The sequence below is a fragment of the Palaemon carinicauda genome, chromosome 3, assembly GCF_036898095.1.
Source record: "Palaemon carinicauda isolate YSFRI2023 chromosome 3, ASM3689809v2, whole genome shotgun sequence".
NCBI classification, from domain to species: domain Eukaryota; kingdom Metazoa; phylum Arthropoda; class Malacostraca; order Decapoda; family Palaemonidae; genus Palaemon; species Palaemon carinicauda.
The window spans coordinates 192,307,484-192,324,924 of NC_090727.1; the positions used below are offsets into that span (position 1 = coordinate 192,307,484).

The 17,441-nt window shown below is 47.7% G+C and overlaps 1 protein-coding gene across 2 annotated transcripts in view; it reads right to left on the reverse strand.

Moving 5' to 3' along the window:
- The window catches only part of LOC137638825 (dnaJ homolog subfamily C member 10-like), a 144,554-nt gene that overhangs the window by 54,136 nt on the left and 72,977 nt on the right, over window positions 1-17,441 (reverse strand). For both annotated transcript variants that reach the window (XM_068371213.1, XM_068371214.1), the window contains exons 8-10: window positions 17,238-17,324; window positions 16,139-16,285; window positions 15,585-15,798 (exon numbers count right to left, since the gene is read on the reverse strand). In XM_068371213.1, coding sequence (XP_068227314.1) covers window positions 15,585-15,798; window positions 16,139-16,285; window positions 17,238-17,324 — 448 coding nt within the window. The remainder of the gene's footprint in view (window positions 1-15,584; window positions 15,799-16,138; window positions 16,286-17,237; window positions 17,325-17,441) is intronic.

A 17,441-nucleotide genomic window follows, 5' to 3' on the forward strand; every position in this document is an offset into this window, starting at 1 on the left:
ACCCCCGCCGCCAAGGAATGCGCCCCGAGGGCAGGATCAGGGCAGGTCACTGCCTCGCTGGGTCATTCTCCTCATTAAGTTCATTGTATTAGCCCAACCTGGCAATGGAAGGATGGCACTCGGGGAAGGAAGGAAGGGCCATTACCCGAAAGTAGTTCTCGGTAAGTATGTTAGGAAAAATAAAAATTACTTAAAATTTTTGATTTGTTCCAACACGAATACTTACCTCGAACTACTTTCTTTGGAGACTTATACTTTAGGAGGCGGGAGTGCTATTCTGACACTTGACTTGGCACGTAGGGCCTAGAGGGCTATGGAATACGGGGGCCTATCAGAGTGCGGGAGTGAGGGTAACTGCGCAACCTTACGCTATTATCTAAGACTCACCTCTTGAAAAATTCTTCTGACGATTTCCCCCAAAGTGTAGTCGCGAAGAATGTGTTCACCTTTGGGGACAGCCTGTAATCTCCTAAGAGGAGAGCCAGAGAGCGGGTAGGAGATAAGGAGGACCTCGCACTTGCTCCTATCGGAGGCTAGCCTCGCAAGTGCCTCTGGTCTCACCGCTACACTGCTTGGAGGGCGGCAATGACTGTCCCAATGGAGAACCCGTCCAAGGATTTCCTTGAATCATCCTTGAGGTAGTGGGCAGTAAAGGTTGACTGGTTCGACCAAGTGCCTGCCCGCAGGATCTGTCCCACCGCCATGTTTTTCTCAAAGGCCAAGGAGGTGCTCAGTCCCCTGATGTCATGGGGTCGGGGAGTGCCTGGCACTGCCATTTTATCCTCTTCATAGGTTCTAGCGATGACTTGTCTCAGCCAGAAGGAAATGGTGTTCTTGGAAACCTGCTTCCTATTAACACATGTGGAAACGAAGAGGTTTTTGATGCCTGGTCGGAGATGAGCTGTCCTTTCCAGGTATTTCCTGAGCGTCCGTACTGGGCATAATCTCAAATCTTCTGTAATGCCCGTCTTGGGAATGGCAGGAATTGAGAAACCCTCAAACCTCGGGTCCCAGACTGCTGGGTTCTGAGTCTTAGCCACAAAGGAAGACACGAACCTGAAGGATACTTCTTTCCACCCTTTAGAGTGAGAAACGTCGTAAGACAGACCATGGATCTCTCCCACCCTCTTAGCGGAAAAAAGGCTAGCAAGAAAACGGTCTTGAGGGTGAGATCTTTGTCTCCGATATCATTCAGGGGTTCAAAGGGGGGACGACTCAGCATCTTCAAGACCTTGGCTAAGTCCCACCGGGGCACTCTATTCGCTTGAGGGGGGGCAGGACTGCTCAAAACTCTTGATCAGCATCGCTATGTGTCTCGAGGCCCCCAGATCGATGCCCTTCAGGAGGAAGACTTGGTCTAAGGCGGCTCAAACTCCTTTTATGGCTGGAATTGACATTCCCATTTTATCTCTAAGATACACCAGAAAATCTGCTATGTCCGGGACCGAAGCTTTAAGAGGTCTAATATGTTTCTCCGAGCACCACTTCGTGAAGGAGGCCCACTTCGCCTGGTATACCGCGGTCGAGGATCTCCTCAGGTATAGGGACATTCTCTTAGCTGTGGTAGCGGAGTATCCCTCTTTCTTCAGGAGCCGCTCGATAGTCTCCAGGCGTGAAGGCGAAGAGAGAGAGGGTTGTCGTGGAGCTTGAAGAAGTGCGGTTGGTGCAGGAGGTCTGACCTGGCGGGCAGAGGCCAAGGTGGTTGACTCGCTAGGTCCTTTAGGTCTGCGAACCACTCTCTCTCCGGCCACCAGGGCGCTACCAAAGTCATCTTTAGGTTTCGGGCGGCCCTTACTCTGTTGAGCACCTGTCTTATCAACGTGAAGGGAGGGAAAGCGTACACATCCAGGTTGTCCCACTTGTGCTGGAAGGCGTCTTCTAGGGCTGCATTCTGGTCTGGGACCGGGGAGCAATAGACCGGAAGTTGGGCATTGAGCTTTGTTGCAAAGAGGTCCATCACCGGGGAGCCCCAACGTTGAATGATGAGTTTGGCTACTTCTGGGTGTAGAGACCAATCTGTCCCCACTATTTGGCCCATTCTGCTGAGGCCGTCGGCCAGAACGTTCTTCTTCCCGGGAATGAACCATGCAAGCAGCACTACGTGCTGTTCGTCTGCCCAATTCAGGATGTCTATGGCGAGGTCGCACAGCTCCTTCGATCTCATGCCCCCTTGTTTCTTTATGTAGGCCACTACCGTGGTGTTGTCGCACATTAACGCCACGGTGTTTCCCCCTTAGACGACTTGCAAAGTGAAGACACGCCTTCTGGACCGCTCTTAGTTCCAGGACATTGATGTGTAGACGCTTCTCTCTTTCCGACCAGGTACCCCGTGCCGTCTCTTCTAGAAGGTGGGCTCCCCACCCTTGGTTGGAGGCGTCTGTGAACAGGAGGTACTCGGGGGGCTGGACCCGAGGGGCATCCCCTTGAGGGAGTTCGACTGGCAGTGCCACCATTCCAGGGAGGTTCTCGTGTCCGGAAGGACTGGAATTAACGTTTTCTGCGAGTCCGTCTGGGACCAGAGGCTCTTGAGGTTCCATTGAATGGGTCTGAGCCTCATCCTCCCTTGGGGGACCAGTTTTTCCAATGAGACTCACTCACTCCACTGGCTGCGGGCCTCCATGGCTCTTTGCCGCCGCTACAAGAAGCTTCCAACGACCACAGTCCTGCGCAAAATCCCACCAATCCCCTGGATCATCCACTCCAAGCTTTGTCATGTCCCTTTTTATATTATCAGACCATCTCATACGGGGTCTTCCTGGAGGTCGTCTGCCCTCTGGTTGTCCTCTAGTAATCTGGCTTATCAGTCTATCCTCATCGGTCCTGGCCACATGTCCTGCCCACCTCAGTCTCTGTGCCATAATTGTGCTTGTTATCAGGGGTACTTCTGTCATTTCTCTCAGTTCATTGTTATGCCTTCTTCTCCATTGCCCCATCTCCACATCAAAGACCGGTCCACATATCCTTCTCAAGATTCCGTTTTCAAACACTTCCAACCTTCGTTCCAGATCCCTTGTCAGCCTCCAGGTTTCACAGCCATACGTTAACATGGGTCTAATAATAGTTGTATAGGTGTTCACCTTTGTTCTCCTTGATAAGATATTGCTGTTGAGAACTTTGGCTAAAGCCCAACCACATCTGGCTGCCGCTGCTATTCTTAATTTGACCTCTTCCTCTACTCTATTTTCAACTGTAACTGTTGAGCCAAGGTATTTGACTCTCAACAGCTTCCAACTCCATGTTTCCACACCTGATGTTACCCAGTATCCTCTCTTGCCTTGAAACTTTCAAGATTTTGGTTTTAGACTCATTTATTTCCAGGCCAACTCGATTTGCAACTTCTCTAAAAATTCTTATTTTCCTATCAATTTCTTGGATACTTTCACCACAAAAGTCAATATCATCAGCATAAGCTAATCTATCACACATAGTACCCCCAAGGTGTACTCCATTACCCTGTGGTGTTTGTCTCATAACCCATTCCAGCACTAGGTTAAAAAGAATCGTAGACAGTGCACATCCTTGCTTTAAACCACTATCAACTTCAAAGGGATCTGTTACTTCCCCTCCAATCCGTACTCTGCCTCTCATATTTCTATAACACATTTTTATTAGGCGTATAAGTTTCTCTGGTATTCTGAACTCTCTAAGTATTCTCCATAACGCCTCTCGTTGGATACTGTCATATGCCTGTTTAAAATCTATAAAGGCATGCCAGGACTCTTTATCATATTCCCAGTACTTCTCCAGGATCTGCCTTACAATAAATATTTGGTCTATGGTTGATCTAGACGCTCTAAACCCTGCTTGGTAATCTCCTAATATGGTCTCACTATGTCTCTTCAGTCTATTATATAATAGTTTAGCTACAATCTTATATCCAACAGTTAAGAGACAAATGCCTCTGCCAGTCTCCCGCCCTCCTGGAGTGTTCTGACAGGAACGGCTGAATGATGTGCTTGAGGTTCCGTATCCTGTCCTTCGAGGGGAAAACTTTCCCCTGCACGGTATCCAACATCATCCCCAAGTAGCCCATTCTGTTGGATGGGGTTAAGTTCGACTTCTTCAGATTGATTACAATCCCCAGATTCCTGCAAAACTGGAGGAGGCTTCTCCCTTGTTCCTCCAAGAGGACTCTTGAGGTGGAAAGGAGCAACCAGTCGTCCAGGTACTTGATGAGGCGGATGCCCCGTTCGTGAGCCCACACGGAGACCGTCGTGAAGACCCTCATGAACACCTGAGGGGCCGTCGACAGGCCGAAGCAAAGGGTCTTGAACTGCAGGATCTGGGGACCCCATTTTACCCGGAGGAACTTCCGACTCGACGGGTGGACAGGGATCTGGAAGTATGCATCCTTGAGGTCGACAGTCATCATATAATCTTTCTCCCTCAAGGACAGCAGGACGGATTTTGGGGTGTCCATCTTGAAGTCCGTCTTCTTGACGAACTTGTTGAGGGCTGACAGGTCTATCACGGGTCTCCACCCCCCCGTTGCTTTCTCTACCAGAAACAGGCGGCTGTAGAAGCCTGGGCCTGGGAGAAGGACCTCTTCCATGGCACCCTTCTCCAACATGGAGGAAATTTCCTCTTGAAGGGCGGTCCTCTTCATCGGGTCCTTGGGGGCCAACCATTCTGTCTGGCTGGCCGGAATAAGAGGGGGTGGATCCGCTAGGAAGGGAAGTCTGTAGCCCTCCTTCAGAACGGACACTGTCCAAGGTTCCGCTCCTTGAGCCTTCCATGCTTGCCAATGTGGTCCGAGGCATCCCCCAACCCGAGGTTTGGGCGGGAGTAGGGGGCCTCTCCCTCTACCTTCTTCTAGAGGGGCGGCCTGATCTGCCTCTCCTAGAGGCGGAGTAACCCGACCTGAAGGAGCTAGACGAAGTTGGTGCTCCTCTGCGGGAGGGCTGGAGAGTTGTTGCCCAGGAGGAAGAGGGGGCTTCTCTCCTCGAAGTGCTGGGGGAGGCTTGAGATGTCACAGCGCTATCTGAGGCGGCCCTCCTGTAGGGAGGTCTCTTAGACGACGCAGGTCTGGGGACGTTGGCCTCCTTCCTCTTTGACACTTTCTCCATCAGGCTTTCAAGTTCTTTCATAGGGAACAGCGACTCACCCCACAAGGGAAGGCTACGTATGGCCCGAGCCTCCCTGTCTGGGATCTTTCTAGATAACTTAGCCAGGACCGTGTCTCGTTTACGGAGGACCCAGTTGGCCGTAAGGGCGAGTGCCTGATATGACAGGAACTTAAGCGTTTTCCCCCCGGAGGTGAGAAGGTCCCTCAGGAGGCTTTGCTGGTCAGGATCTTCGGGGTCGACGGAGGCTTGGACGTTTACTAACGTGGAGGCCCACCAGTCCAGCCATGAGGAGACGTTGACTAGGTCCCGTGACATCTCCTCCATCATGGAGGCCTCCGTAGGTGAGAAGCAAACTGGGGCTGAAGAGGCCCTTTCGTCCGAGCCGCTCTGACCTAGGATGTCCAAGGCTGGGTCCACTTTACAGGGGCCTGGGCGACGCCCTACCGGTATATACACCTTTCCCTGAGCTCTAAGGCCCTGGAGCAGTTTCGAGGCACTCTGGGACTTGGGGGCTTCGGCATTGCTGGCTACCAAGTTGTCTATGTACTCTTGCCCTAGTACTAGGTCTCGGGCAAGAGGAAGAGCCAGGAAAGACTTCGGAAGGGAGGGGTGGTGCGTAATCCTCAGGAGGCTTGACCTCCAGGAATCACCCTCCGGAGCCGAGGGTTCCGTTATCCCATGCTGCCTTCTGATGAGGCCCACTACTCTTCTATAGGCGGAGTCCTCCGTCGGGGAAGCTTCTCCTCCGTCAGCCGAGGCTTCGGCCTGGAGCGGGGGAGCCGGGTTGCTGGCAAAGCAGACCGGCCGTCTAGCTCTTGGGTCCAGGGGGGCAGTCCTGTACTGGTAGCGTGCTCCATTAGCGGGCGAGCTCGTCTCCGGATCCCGGGACAAGGCGGGTACCGCCGGCTCAGTGGTGGCTCTCGCTTGCCCTAAGGCTCTGGGAGCGGAGGTCACGGTCCCGGTGGGCTGACCCGACAACGGGAACCGTTCCTTTCTACTCGACGGCCGCACCAGCTGGGCTGGTTCGGCCAGGCTGCCTGTTAAGAAGCGCGTTTCCCCCCGCTGGGCGGGGTGAACCGGAGGCCTCGAGGACTTATGCCTTTTCGAGAGGTCTTTTCTGCGTACCAGGTCGCGCGGGTCGAGGCTGTGCATAGTGGACGGCAGCCTAGTCGCACGTTCGCTGGACCGACGGTCTGGTGAATGAAGTGTCTTGGAATCCCCCGAAGGCACGTAGACCCAGGCGCCCCCGGGAGAAACACTTCTCTTATACTTACGGCACTGGGAGCGGGAGCGCTTTCTGCTAAATCGCGACCGTGACCTAGAGCGGGAATGCTCGCTCTCGGACAGCTCCCTTTGCCTGCGACGCTTCACCCTGACTTCTTCTTCGGACGAAGAATCAACCTCCGACGAGCCCGACGACGCCATGTTCCCCGCGTAACGGCTGCTTGCGGGGCCCGCGGGGGACTTCTTCTGACGCTGGGTGCCCGAGATCGAGGGTTGGAGAAAGTCATCGGGGACCGCCGTGGGGATCGTCGGAAAAGAGTCCAGCCGTTCCATGCTAGGGAGCCAGGGGTCCAGGGTCACGTCCATTCTCAGCGGCGACCTCCCCGGTGTCTTCGGTAGCTTCCATCCGAAGGTATCGCTACTCGGACGGCGAACTTTAGCCTGGCTGTCCCCTGTCGGGGAAGAGCCCGACGCACCAGCCCACGAGGGCGGCGGGGACTCCGAGACTACAGCACTACCCCATAAGGGGTCCTCGGAGGACGCGTGGCCCCCCATCACAAGGCCTGACTCACCCGAAGCACTACCGAGCCCTTCGCTAGCCCTAGAGGGGCCCGCCCTTGGTTCTTCCCTCGCACTGGGCTCCCTGGGAAGGGCGCCTTGACCTTCCATAACACCAGAGTCTTCTTGCCCTCTCCTCTGCGTAGGAGACGGAGAAACCGAGGCCTCGTCGGACCGATCACTGGCCGACGGTAACGGCGAGACGACACTGATCTTCCTGGGGGAACGCTTCGATGACTTCTTCTTTTTAGTACCGTAGCGTACCCACTGAATGTCGTCCCAACCTACGCACTCCGGACACGTGTCCGTGGAGGAGTAAACTTTCCCCCTACAGGAGGAACAAAGGGAGTGAGGATCTACCTCCGGCTTTGAGAGGAAAGCCCCACACGACTTCCCGGCTCTAGGCCCAGGGCAACGGCGAGCTTGATCCATAGTTCGCACACGAACGGCACAACACTAAGGGAGTTACTAAGTACACTGGGGACACACACAGGGTGAACGCACGGTAACACTTGAGAAGAACGCACTGGGAAACGCAAGTCGCCACGCTGGGAACACGTGGAACACTAGACGCGCACAAAGGGTCGACAGAGACGAGAGCGAGGTGTGATCACCTCGCGACCAAGGAACTTAAATGAGGAGAATGACCCAGCGAGGCAGTGACCTGCCCTGATCCTGCCCTCGGGGCGCATTCCTTGGCGGCGGGGGTAGGCCTATGTAGAGAACGGAGTAGGGGGGTAACGGCGCGAAAACCTTGGTCGATAGAGAGGAGATCACAAGTGACTCCAAAGAAAGTAGTTCGAGGTAAGTATTCGTGTTGGAACAAACTACTTTTTGAGATAAATCTCGTAAAGACGCTGTCTGATTGTCAATTTCCGAAGCCAGTTGTAAAACTTTATCCAATGACCAGGAGATCGGCCTCGGTAGAACTGCTGGTCTCAACCTGGCGCAAGCTTTCGGAATCTTGTTGAAAAGGTCCGAGTTGAAATCTATATCAAAGGCATACAAGATGGGTCTAGCTAGGGCCGACTTGTACGACGCAATTATGGAAGATGCTAAACCTTTCGCATGTAAATCGATCAGAAAGCCTAAACAAAATCCATAGAGATAGAAGATAGATTTTTATATTTCACATATCGAACCCATTTCTTCCACGAAGTTTCATACTGATTCAAAGTAGTGGAAGCTTTATAATTTTCCGCAAATGCCAATTTGTCCCGTTGAATTTTGAATCTTTATTCCAGGCCTAATGCGAAAAAATTCTGAGATGAAGGGCTTTCGTTTTCCAGGATGAAGCGAAAACAGTCTTCCTCTGTACTTCTTGAGACAGACTCGGGTTGGGTAGAGGAACCAGCCTGGGGTTCATCTCAGTCACCAAGAGAAACCAGTTGCTCTTCGGCCATGGAGGAGCAACCAGGGCTGCTGTCCCCCTGTACGATCGAAGCTTGTCCAAGACCTTCAAGAGAAGATTGAAGGGTGGAAATACATAAGTCTTTTCCCACTGATTCCAATCCATGTGTAATGCGTCCATGCCTATCGCCTCTAGATCCACATTTGGTGCCACATAGTTGGGAAGTTTCTTGTTGAGACTCGTTGCAAACAGGTCCACTTGAAGACCTGGGATTACCTCCTGCACAAAAGAGAATAATTTTTTGTCTAGAGACCATTCTGTCTCTAGCGAATGTTCGAGATATTCGAGTGTCGGCCATCACATTCTGAATTCCGTGAAGGTGAGAGGCAAACAGATGCCACCTCTTCCTCTGAGCCAATGAAAAGATGGCGATCATTAGATGGTTTATTTGAGGAGATCTTGACCCTTGCCTGTTGATGCAATGAATTATTACTTTGTTGTCTAATACGAGACGGATATGAATGTTGTTCTTTAATTGTAGCCTTTTCAGGGATAGGAAGACTGCCATGGCCTCCAGAATATTGATGTGGAATTGATGGAATCTCAGGGACCAACGACCTTACACTTTCTTGAGAGGAGTATGACCCCCCCAACCGTCCAGTGAGATATCTGTATGTAGAATCACAGCAGGAGGAGAAAAAAGCAAGGGGGCTAGCAGATCTAGTCCTCCTCGAACTAGTCGTCGGGATAGGCAATCAATTGGGCATCTTTTGCAAACATCTTGGGAGAAGAGACTTCTCTCAACCTCTCTTGCTGAGATGCGTGAGGTCTTGCCGAGGACTTAAACATGGTCTTCAAGTCCTTTGGCTTCCTGAGAAGGGGAAGGGATTCCTCCAAATGAGGTGACCACACAGACGACACTTTCCTGAGGGAACGTTGGTCCTCTCTGGAGAGAGGAATGATGTCTGACCAAGATGGAGGACGGAGCTCTATAGGAACCACCTCTATGGGAGAGAGGCGGAATGAGTCTGTCAAAGAGATCTCCCTAACCTTCCGCAGGGGAGATAGCCTAATCTTTTTCCTTTTCCCAGCTAGTCGTTCCAGTGCCACACATACCTGCGGAGGAATCTCAGACCTACCAGAAATCTCCTCTCCCCCATTCCTCTTAAAGGACAAGAAAGGAATCTCCTGCAAAGAGGGTCTCAATAAGTCTTATCCTTCTGAACTCCTGGAGTCAGATGGAGGAGAGAAACCAGGTAAGTTTGATGTCATTAGGGGAATCCTAGGGTGTACTGGCCGTTGACTAAGTGCGAGCTAGAACCCGTGACCGCCTGTCACACTGCGTTACCCAATGCATCAAGCCAGGCGGATTCCCTCCACCTTGCAGTACTGGGCGGAGGATCCTTCAGGAGACCAGAGGCCTTAGGTCTGGAAGCCTGAAAGATAAGTATTAGTTTTCTTACCTGGTGAGTTTGGCACCAGTCTGACCGCTGGGGCTTCGCTGGACATTGATCCTTTGGGGCGGTAGGCTTCTTCATTGCTTTCCTCGGTCGTCCGTCCTGTATCCGATGCACATCACATTGGGAATCATCACCCCGATGCTCACACGGGGAGAGCTGATCTCCTGGCGAGTGATGATTCCTTGGCGACAAGCGTCTGCAGGCCTGCAAGAGAGCAAGTGGAGCAGTTGGTCTAGAAGACTGATGCGAGGGCAAACGACGAGGAGCCAACGAGCGGCGAGATGACGAGTGCCGCGATGGCGAATGCAGAGAAGGTGGTGACCTGTGGGCTCTGGGAAAGAAACTTTATTCTGATGATTAATGCTTATGCATCCGAAGGTGGCGAGACCGATAGTCGCTTCATAAGGATTGAGGGTCTCTCGGTGACTGGTGTTCGTCCTTAGACTAGTGACAAGTAGTTGGTGGTTCATGCGCAGCTGACGAGTAATGAACAATTGGCGAATTACACGTAACTGACTTATGACGAACAGCTAGCGCGTGACGAGAGCCCAATGGCTCAGGTGAAGGTCCTTGGCAGGACTGAAAAGATGTCCCCTTACTGCAGGGTGGAGGAAATTGTCCAAAGTGGCGAGGAGCTTATAACTTCGAAGCCTGACGAACTCCTGAGGGGGAACATCTAAGAGCATCCTCCGGAGAGGGAACGTGATCTGAGAGAGAGGCGACATGTTAGTCTCTGGAAGGTCTCAGGAATACAAGCTCTCTGGGGGTTCTTATTCGCGAGCGAGAGAGATGACCGCCCAAAGGAGAGTCTCATCTCATAAGTTGCTCCACCCCCGACGGAAGAGTCAGCTCAGGAAGGGGGAAGCACCATCTTCAGCGTAAGCAGGAAACAGCAAACAGAAACACTGCACCGTCAGCCACTCCAGAGTTGTCAGGAGCTGCGCTCGATGGAGAATTGTTTCTCCTGGGGAAACAGAGCTGTCCCTTGATCCCCAAGGTTGATCCAGAATTAATTGCTCCGCACTACTTCTCAGCTGTTCCCCAGAAGACACCGATCGAGGAGGAGTTTCAGGAAGAGATTGGGGAGTCAAAGAAGTCTGAGACTTCTCCAACTTTGAGGAAGACCCAGAAAGCAAAGAATCTCTCTTGGAATTCATTTTGCCCGTAGCCCAAACTTCTCCCACTGGGAAGCAGACTACTACCGATCACATTGCTGACCTATACAGGACGGACACAGGTGGTGTGGGTCCGTTTTCCCGGAGGACATAATAAAGGTACCACAAGAGCGGCCTTCAGGTCCAGGAACGTGCACGAGGCCAAATAAAAGTGCACGCAAACACATTGCAAAAGAAAAAGAATTAAGGAAAATTTTCCAAATTTTATTTTAAAATATCAAGTCAAATGGCAAGTCAAAGGAGGGAGAGAGTGGCAACATCTGCACTCTAAACGAGCCAAAAGCAAAGTGGGTGCTCAGCCCAGGGGTGTGAGTGAGCAGGGTAGCCAGCTAACCCCTCTCCTGCTAAAAGTCTTATGGCTAGTCTTTCAGCTACATCGAAAGCAATATCCCTATAAATAACATAAAGAGACTTCTTAGCCTGAGGAAACAGCGGGATGAGGGACATGTAACTAACATGAGTGAAATCAAAGAATACATAGCTGTTACCATAGGCTCTGAGCAGCTTTCTGGGAAGGGGAAGAAACAACAGAATTAGAACAACTCAGTCTAGCAAAGGTTGTTGTTTAGGATACTACCAAAGCGGTCCAACCAACAATAACAATGTGATGGGGAGTTCTAGGACAAGTCCTGAGAACTCGTAAGAGGAGAGCTATTCCTAGGACACCAGGAGGTACGAATCAAACCTGGCTTGTAGGTACAAGTGGGTGAAGGAAATGGGGAAACGGACCCTCCAATAAAGCTATCTCTGTACAGGGGGGACAATAGCAGTCTCGGCTCTCAGGTGTGCCACATGCATACAGGAATGAGAGGAGACTATATAGACACTTACAGAAGATACTGTACTGCCAATACTGGAAAGTCATGCCACAGAAACTCTGCAATAAAGGGATCACCACTCTAGACTACTGGGAGGTGAGGGAGATCAATGCATACAGTATAAGAATAATCAGGGACCTAGGACATTGGGACTGGACTGGGCTCAGGGAGCGCAGCAGCCGTAGCAAAGGGATCTGTCTCAAGCATCGAATTGTGATCACTTGTACATAGTTATTAGGTGGTGGTACATACATACATACATATACCAAAGCACTTCCCCCAATTTTGGGGGGTAGCCGACATCAACAAAGAAACAAAAACAAAAAGAGGACCTCTACTCTCTATGTTCCTCCCAGCCTAACAAGGGACTCAACCGAGTTCAGCTGGTACTGCTAGGGTGTCACAGCCTACCCTCCCACATTATCCACCACAGATGAAGCTTCATAATGCTGAATCCCCTACTGCTGCTACCTCCGCGGTCATCTAAGGCATCGGAGGCAGCAGCAGGGCCTACAGGAACTGCGTCACAATCGCTGGCCATTCATTCCTATTTCTAGCACGCTCTCTTGACTCACATCTATCCTCCTATCACCCAGAGCTTTCTTCACTCCATCCATCCACACAAACCTTGGCCTTCCTCTCGTACTTCTCCCATCAACTCTTGCATTCATCACCTTCTTTAGCAGACAGCCATTTTCCATTCTCTCAACATGGCCAAACCACCTCAACACATTCATATCCACTCTAGCTGCTAACTCATTTCTTACACCCGTTCTCACCCTCACCACTTCGTTCCTATCCCTATCTACTCGAGATACACCAGCCATACTCCTTAGACACTTCATCTCAAACACATTCAATTTCTGTCTCTCCATCACTTTCATTCCCCACAACTCCGATCCATACATCACAGTTGGTACAATCACTTTCTCATAAAGAACTCTCTTTACATTCATGCCCAACCCTCTATTTTTTACTACTCCCCTAACTGCCCCCAACACTTTGCAACCTTCATTCACTCTCTGATGTACATCTGCTTCCACTCCACCATTTGCTGCAACAACAGACCCCAAGTACTTAAACTGATCCACCTCCTCAAGTAACTCTCCATTCAACATGACATTCAACCTTGCACCACCTTCCCTTCTCGTACATCTCATAACCTTACTCTTACCCACATTAACTCTCAACTTCCTTCTCTCACACACACTTCCAAATTCTCTCACTAATCGTCCAAGCTTCTCTTCTGTGTCTGCAACCAGTACAGTATCATCCGCAAACAAAAACCGATTTACCTCCCATTCATGGTCATTCTCGTCTACCAGTTTTAATCCTCGTCCAAGCACTCGAGCATTCACCTCTCTCACCACCCCATCAACATACAAGTTAAACAACCACGGCGACATCACACATCCCTGTCTCAGCCCCGCTCTCACCGGAAACCAATCACTCACTTCATTTCCTATCCTTACACATGCTTTACTACCTTTGTAGAAACTTTTCACTGCTTGCAACAACCTTCCACCAACTCCATATAACCTCATCACATTCCACATTGCTTCCCTATCAACTCTATCATACGCTTTCTCCAGATCCATAAACGCAACATACACCTCCTTACCTTTTGCTAAATATTTCTCGCATATATGCCTAACTGTAAAAATCTGATTCATACAACCCCTACCTCTTCTAAAACCACCCTGTATTTCTAAGGTTGCATTCTCTGTTTTATCCTTGATCCTATTAATCATTACTCTACCATACACTTTCCCAACTACACTCAACAAACTAATACCTCTTGAATTACAACACTCATGCACATCTCCCTTACCCTTATATAGTGGTACAATACATGCACAAACCCAATCTACTGGTACCATTCACAACACAAAACACATATTAAACAATCTCACCAACCATTCAAGTACAGTCACACCCCCCTCCTTCAACATCTCAGCTCTCACACCATCCATACCAGATGCTTTTCCTACTCTCGTTCCATCTAGTGCTCTCCTCACTTCATCTATTGTAATCTCTCTCTCATTCTCATCTCCCATCACTGGCACCTCAACACCTGCAACAGCAATTATATCTGCCTCCCTATTATCCTCAACATTCAGTAAACTTTCAAAATATTCTGCCCATCTTTTCCTTGCCTCCTCTCCTTTTAACAACCTTCCATTTCCATCTTTCACTGTCTCTTCAATTCTTGAGCCAGCCTTCCTTACTCTCTTCACTTCTTTCCAAAACTACTACTTATTCTCTTCATATGAATGACCCAATCCCTGACCCCACCTCAGGTCAGCTGCCCTCTTTGCCATACGTACCTTGCGCTTTACTTCCACATTTTTCTCTTTATATTTTCCATACTTCTCTATACTATTACTCTGCAGCCATTCTTCAGAAGCCCTCTTTTTCTCTTCCACTTTTACCTTCACTCCTTCATTCCACCATTCACTGCCCTTCCTCATGCTGCCTCCACCAACCTTCTTTCCACACACATCACTTGCAATTCCAACAAAATTTTCTTTTACTAACTTCCTAAATTCACAAAATTAGAATCATCACCAATAATTAATTCATGGCTGTTGTCCTTTAACTGGAACCTTACGATGGCTCAAGAAATGAAGGAGCTAAGTGGGGGACATCGGTCATTGCAGAAAAAAGCACACCCTTCTTGCTGTTACCAGAAGATGAGGAAGGAGAACGATACGTTTATTTCTTGCAAGGGGAACGATATCTCTCCCTATAGGAGGATGGCTATTCTTTACAATACTCGCATGGAGATTCCACAGAACATTGTTTGCCACACCATGAAGGACAGAGAGGAAGTGGATTGACCTTGACCATCACAGCTGGGGCAAATTTGCATGACACTAGTAACACTAGACATTGATAAGCACAATTAGTAACAATGATAAAGAAAAGGAAAAAAAAAGCACTAATGCACTAAAAGGGTAATCCACAGTGGATAGGTCAAGTGGTGATCATACAGCAAAGAGGGGAGACCTCTTAACAAAATGGCGATGAGAAGAGTGGGGCTTGCAACACAGCAGCATGTAATGCTGCCCAGTGGTATTGCCAGGTAACCTCTTAAGGTTACAACTAGACCACTTTTTTTTCATTTTTTTGTCTGGTTGTAAAAAATTGACATTAGGAGTAACTAATTCAAATGGCTCAGAATTTAGTATACGGGTACAAATAAAAATAAAAACTTGAGGTGCTAAGTACTCTATCAAACTAGACTGTCATTATCACCTACATCAATTTGTGCAACAATACTTTACTCATGATTTTAGGCTAAATAGCCCAGTTTTAGGGCCTGTAAGGCCATTCATTGTACAACTACATTCAGGGTACATTATGAGATAAAAGAAAATATTGAAGAGCAAATTGAAGAGAGAAAAGGAAGCAATAATCGAGGTAAAGCAGAATATAAAAAGAGTGCAGCTGGAGGCCGAAGACCCTGAAGTATTGCCTACATAGACTTGAAACATTATAATCTACAATTTTCAAATTCATAGATTTGGTTATAACTGGCTGACAAAATTAAATACAGCAAGTTTTGAGTTGAATATATTGTACATAGTTTTACTGTGAAAATAGAGGCTTTGTTTGGTACCGAGGACTGTTATATTAGACGATATGATAGCAAAGACAATTAATATAGGAGTGATCCTTTATATTTTTTACATTTTGTTGTGTACAGTATTGATTATGATATTCTGAAATATTAAGAGTTTTTTTGGATACATAATAAAGGTGAATACAAGGACAAACCTCACAAAGCCTCCAAAGGGGAAAAAAATTGCATACCCTCCATGAAATATCTATCCACTTTAGCATTTGAATGAAAGAGAAGCAAGATTACTCCTAGTAAAGTACTTCATTATAAGAACTCTTTCAAAACAAACAGTACTCAAAACACTAACCAAAGTTAACAGAGGTGGCAACAAGTCTACTGGCTTTCCTAAACTCGGGAAGCAGCTTCATACAGGGTGGGCACCACGGAGCATAAAAATCGACAAACCATGTTGAGCCATCCTGTAAGACTTTGGGAAATTCTTGAGGAGTGAGGATCTGGAACTTAGGAGCAGATGCTCCTTCCCGGGCAAACACAGCTATGTCATGAGCCAACAAGCGCCCCTAGATGTAAAGAAACACTAATTCAAGTTTTAAAGTTTAGATACTTCATACATTACCATAAGTATAATCAGTCCTTAGCTAATTGAAAATACTGTTATTATCAAAAGCAATAAAAAAAAAAACTGGTATACAACCATGGAATTATGTAACATGAACATTTTTTCACAGAAATTTTTACCTTGTGTGCACAGCAACCTTACAAAGACAAAACTTTCAAATTCTTTACTCAATCCTACCATGTAATAGAAATCATAAGCTCACACAGCAACGTTACATATAAAGAGTTGTCATTAACAAAGAACTTAAGAGAAAAACTCAAAACAAAAGTATTGGTTCTTACATGATGTAGTTCATAGCCTCCTCCAGGTTTAAACAGAATAAAAGCTGGAGTCTTAGCAATGTAAAGATCATCACACTGTACTTTCATGGCAGAGCAATCAATCCGTCCCAAGTTAAGAGAGGGAAGAAGGGCCGGTAATTTGCGGATCTTTAAAAGAGAGGAGTTACAGAATCATTACCTTCAACAATAATAAATTTCAAAGTAATTTTATTAATTAATTTAGTTTAACTTTTCTATATTCAAAATAAACCCAATACAACTAATCATTGTCATCATTATAAGTCAGGTCAGTAAATCTAAAATATATCCACTACTGTACTGCAACAATAGAAGATAGCCTGCACTACCCAAATATTGGTTCCCTTGGAAATTATATTTTCCTAAGATACTAACAGTCCATGACCAATGGCAGAAGAACTCATAGTAAAGTATGGCTGGTACCCTAGTAGGAGGGGAAAATTTGTAATATTAAGTGTCGATGGTTAATGAATGGAAAAGGGAGTCAAAGAAGCTCTTGGGAGAAGGAATTAGTTTCTGATTATGTTTTAAAAACAAAAATGGGTGTTCACGTTGGTAACAGAGTGCAAGAATAAGCAAGACATAAAAGGTGTAGTTGGTGAGAAAGGCATACCAGGAGTAAATAAAAATGGAAAACACCTTACAGAAATGTGTTCAGAGAATGCTTGATTTTTTTTATTTTGAGTGTATGACTTCCAATGTTCACTTGTTCATTTTGGAACAGAGAAAATGGTTGTGAAAAAAACATAGCACAGTAGACCGAAGAGCAAGTTATTGGCTGTAATTGTGAAATAAAGTGTTCAGGGAAAGGAATCCTAATAATATCTGAATAAAATATAAATGAAGCTAAAACTAGTTAATAATTTCAGCTGGAGATCATGAAAAAGGCAAGCTAAGCTTGCAACAGATGGATCCAGGGCTCATATCAACCTACAGGACAGACTCACTAGATAGTTATGGGGAATTTTACAATGACAATGGTATATAAACATAAATTATTAAAAGAAAGATGTACAGCGCAGAGATTTATCAATAACAAAAGAATGCTTTCCAATGGAGATAGCAGTTATAATTAACTTACCTCCAGTGTATCATCATCATTTCCACTACTAAACTGGACAAGCCACGACACGTTATCTTCTCGGGAATCTAGTGCCTGTCTTATATTCTGCAAAAAAATAGAGATTACAGTATACTGTACAGTATAAATGAAAATCGTAAAAAAAGATTTCATCCTTAAACCTTGGGTCTTCGTATTTCAAGAACTAGAAACCAAAACCTATTG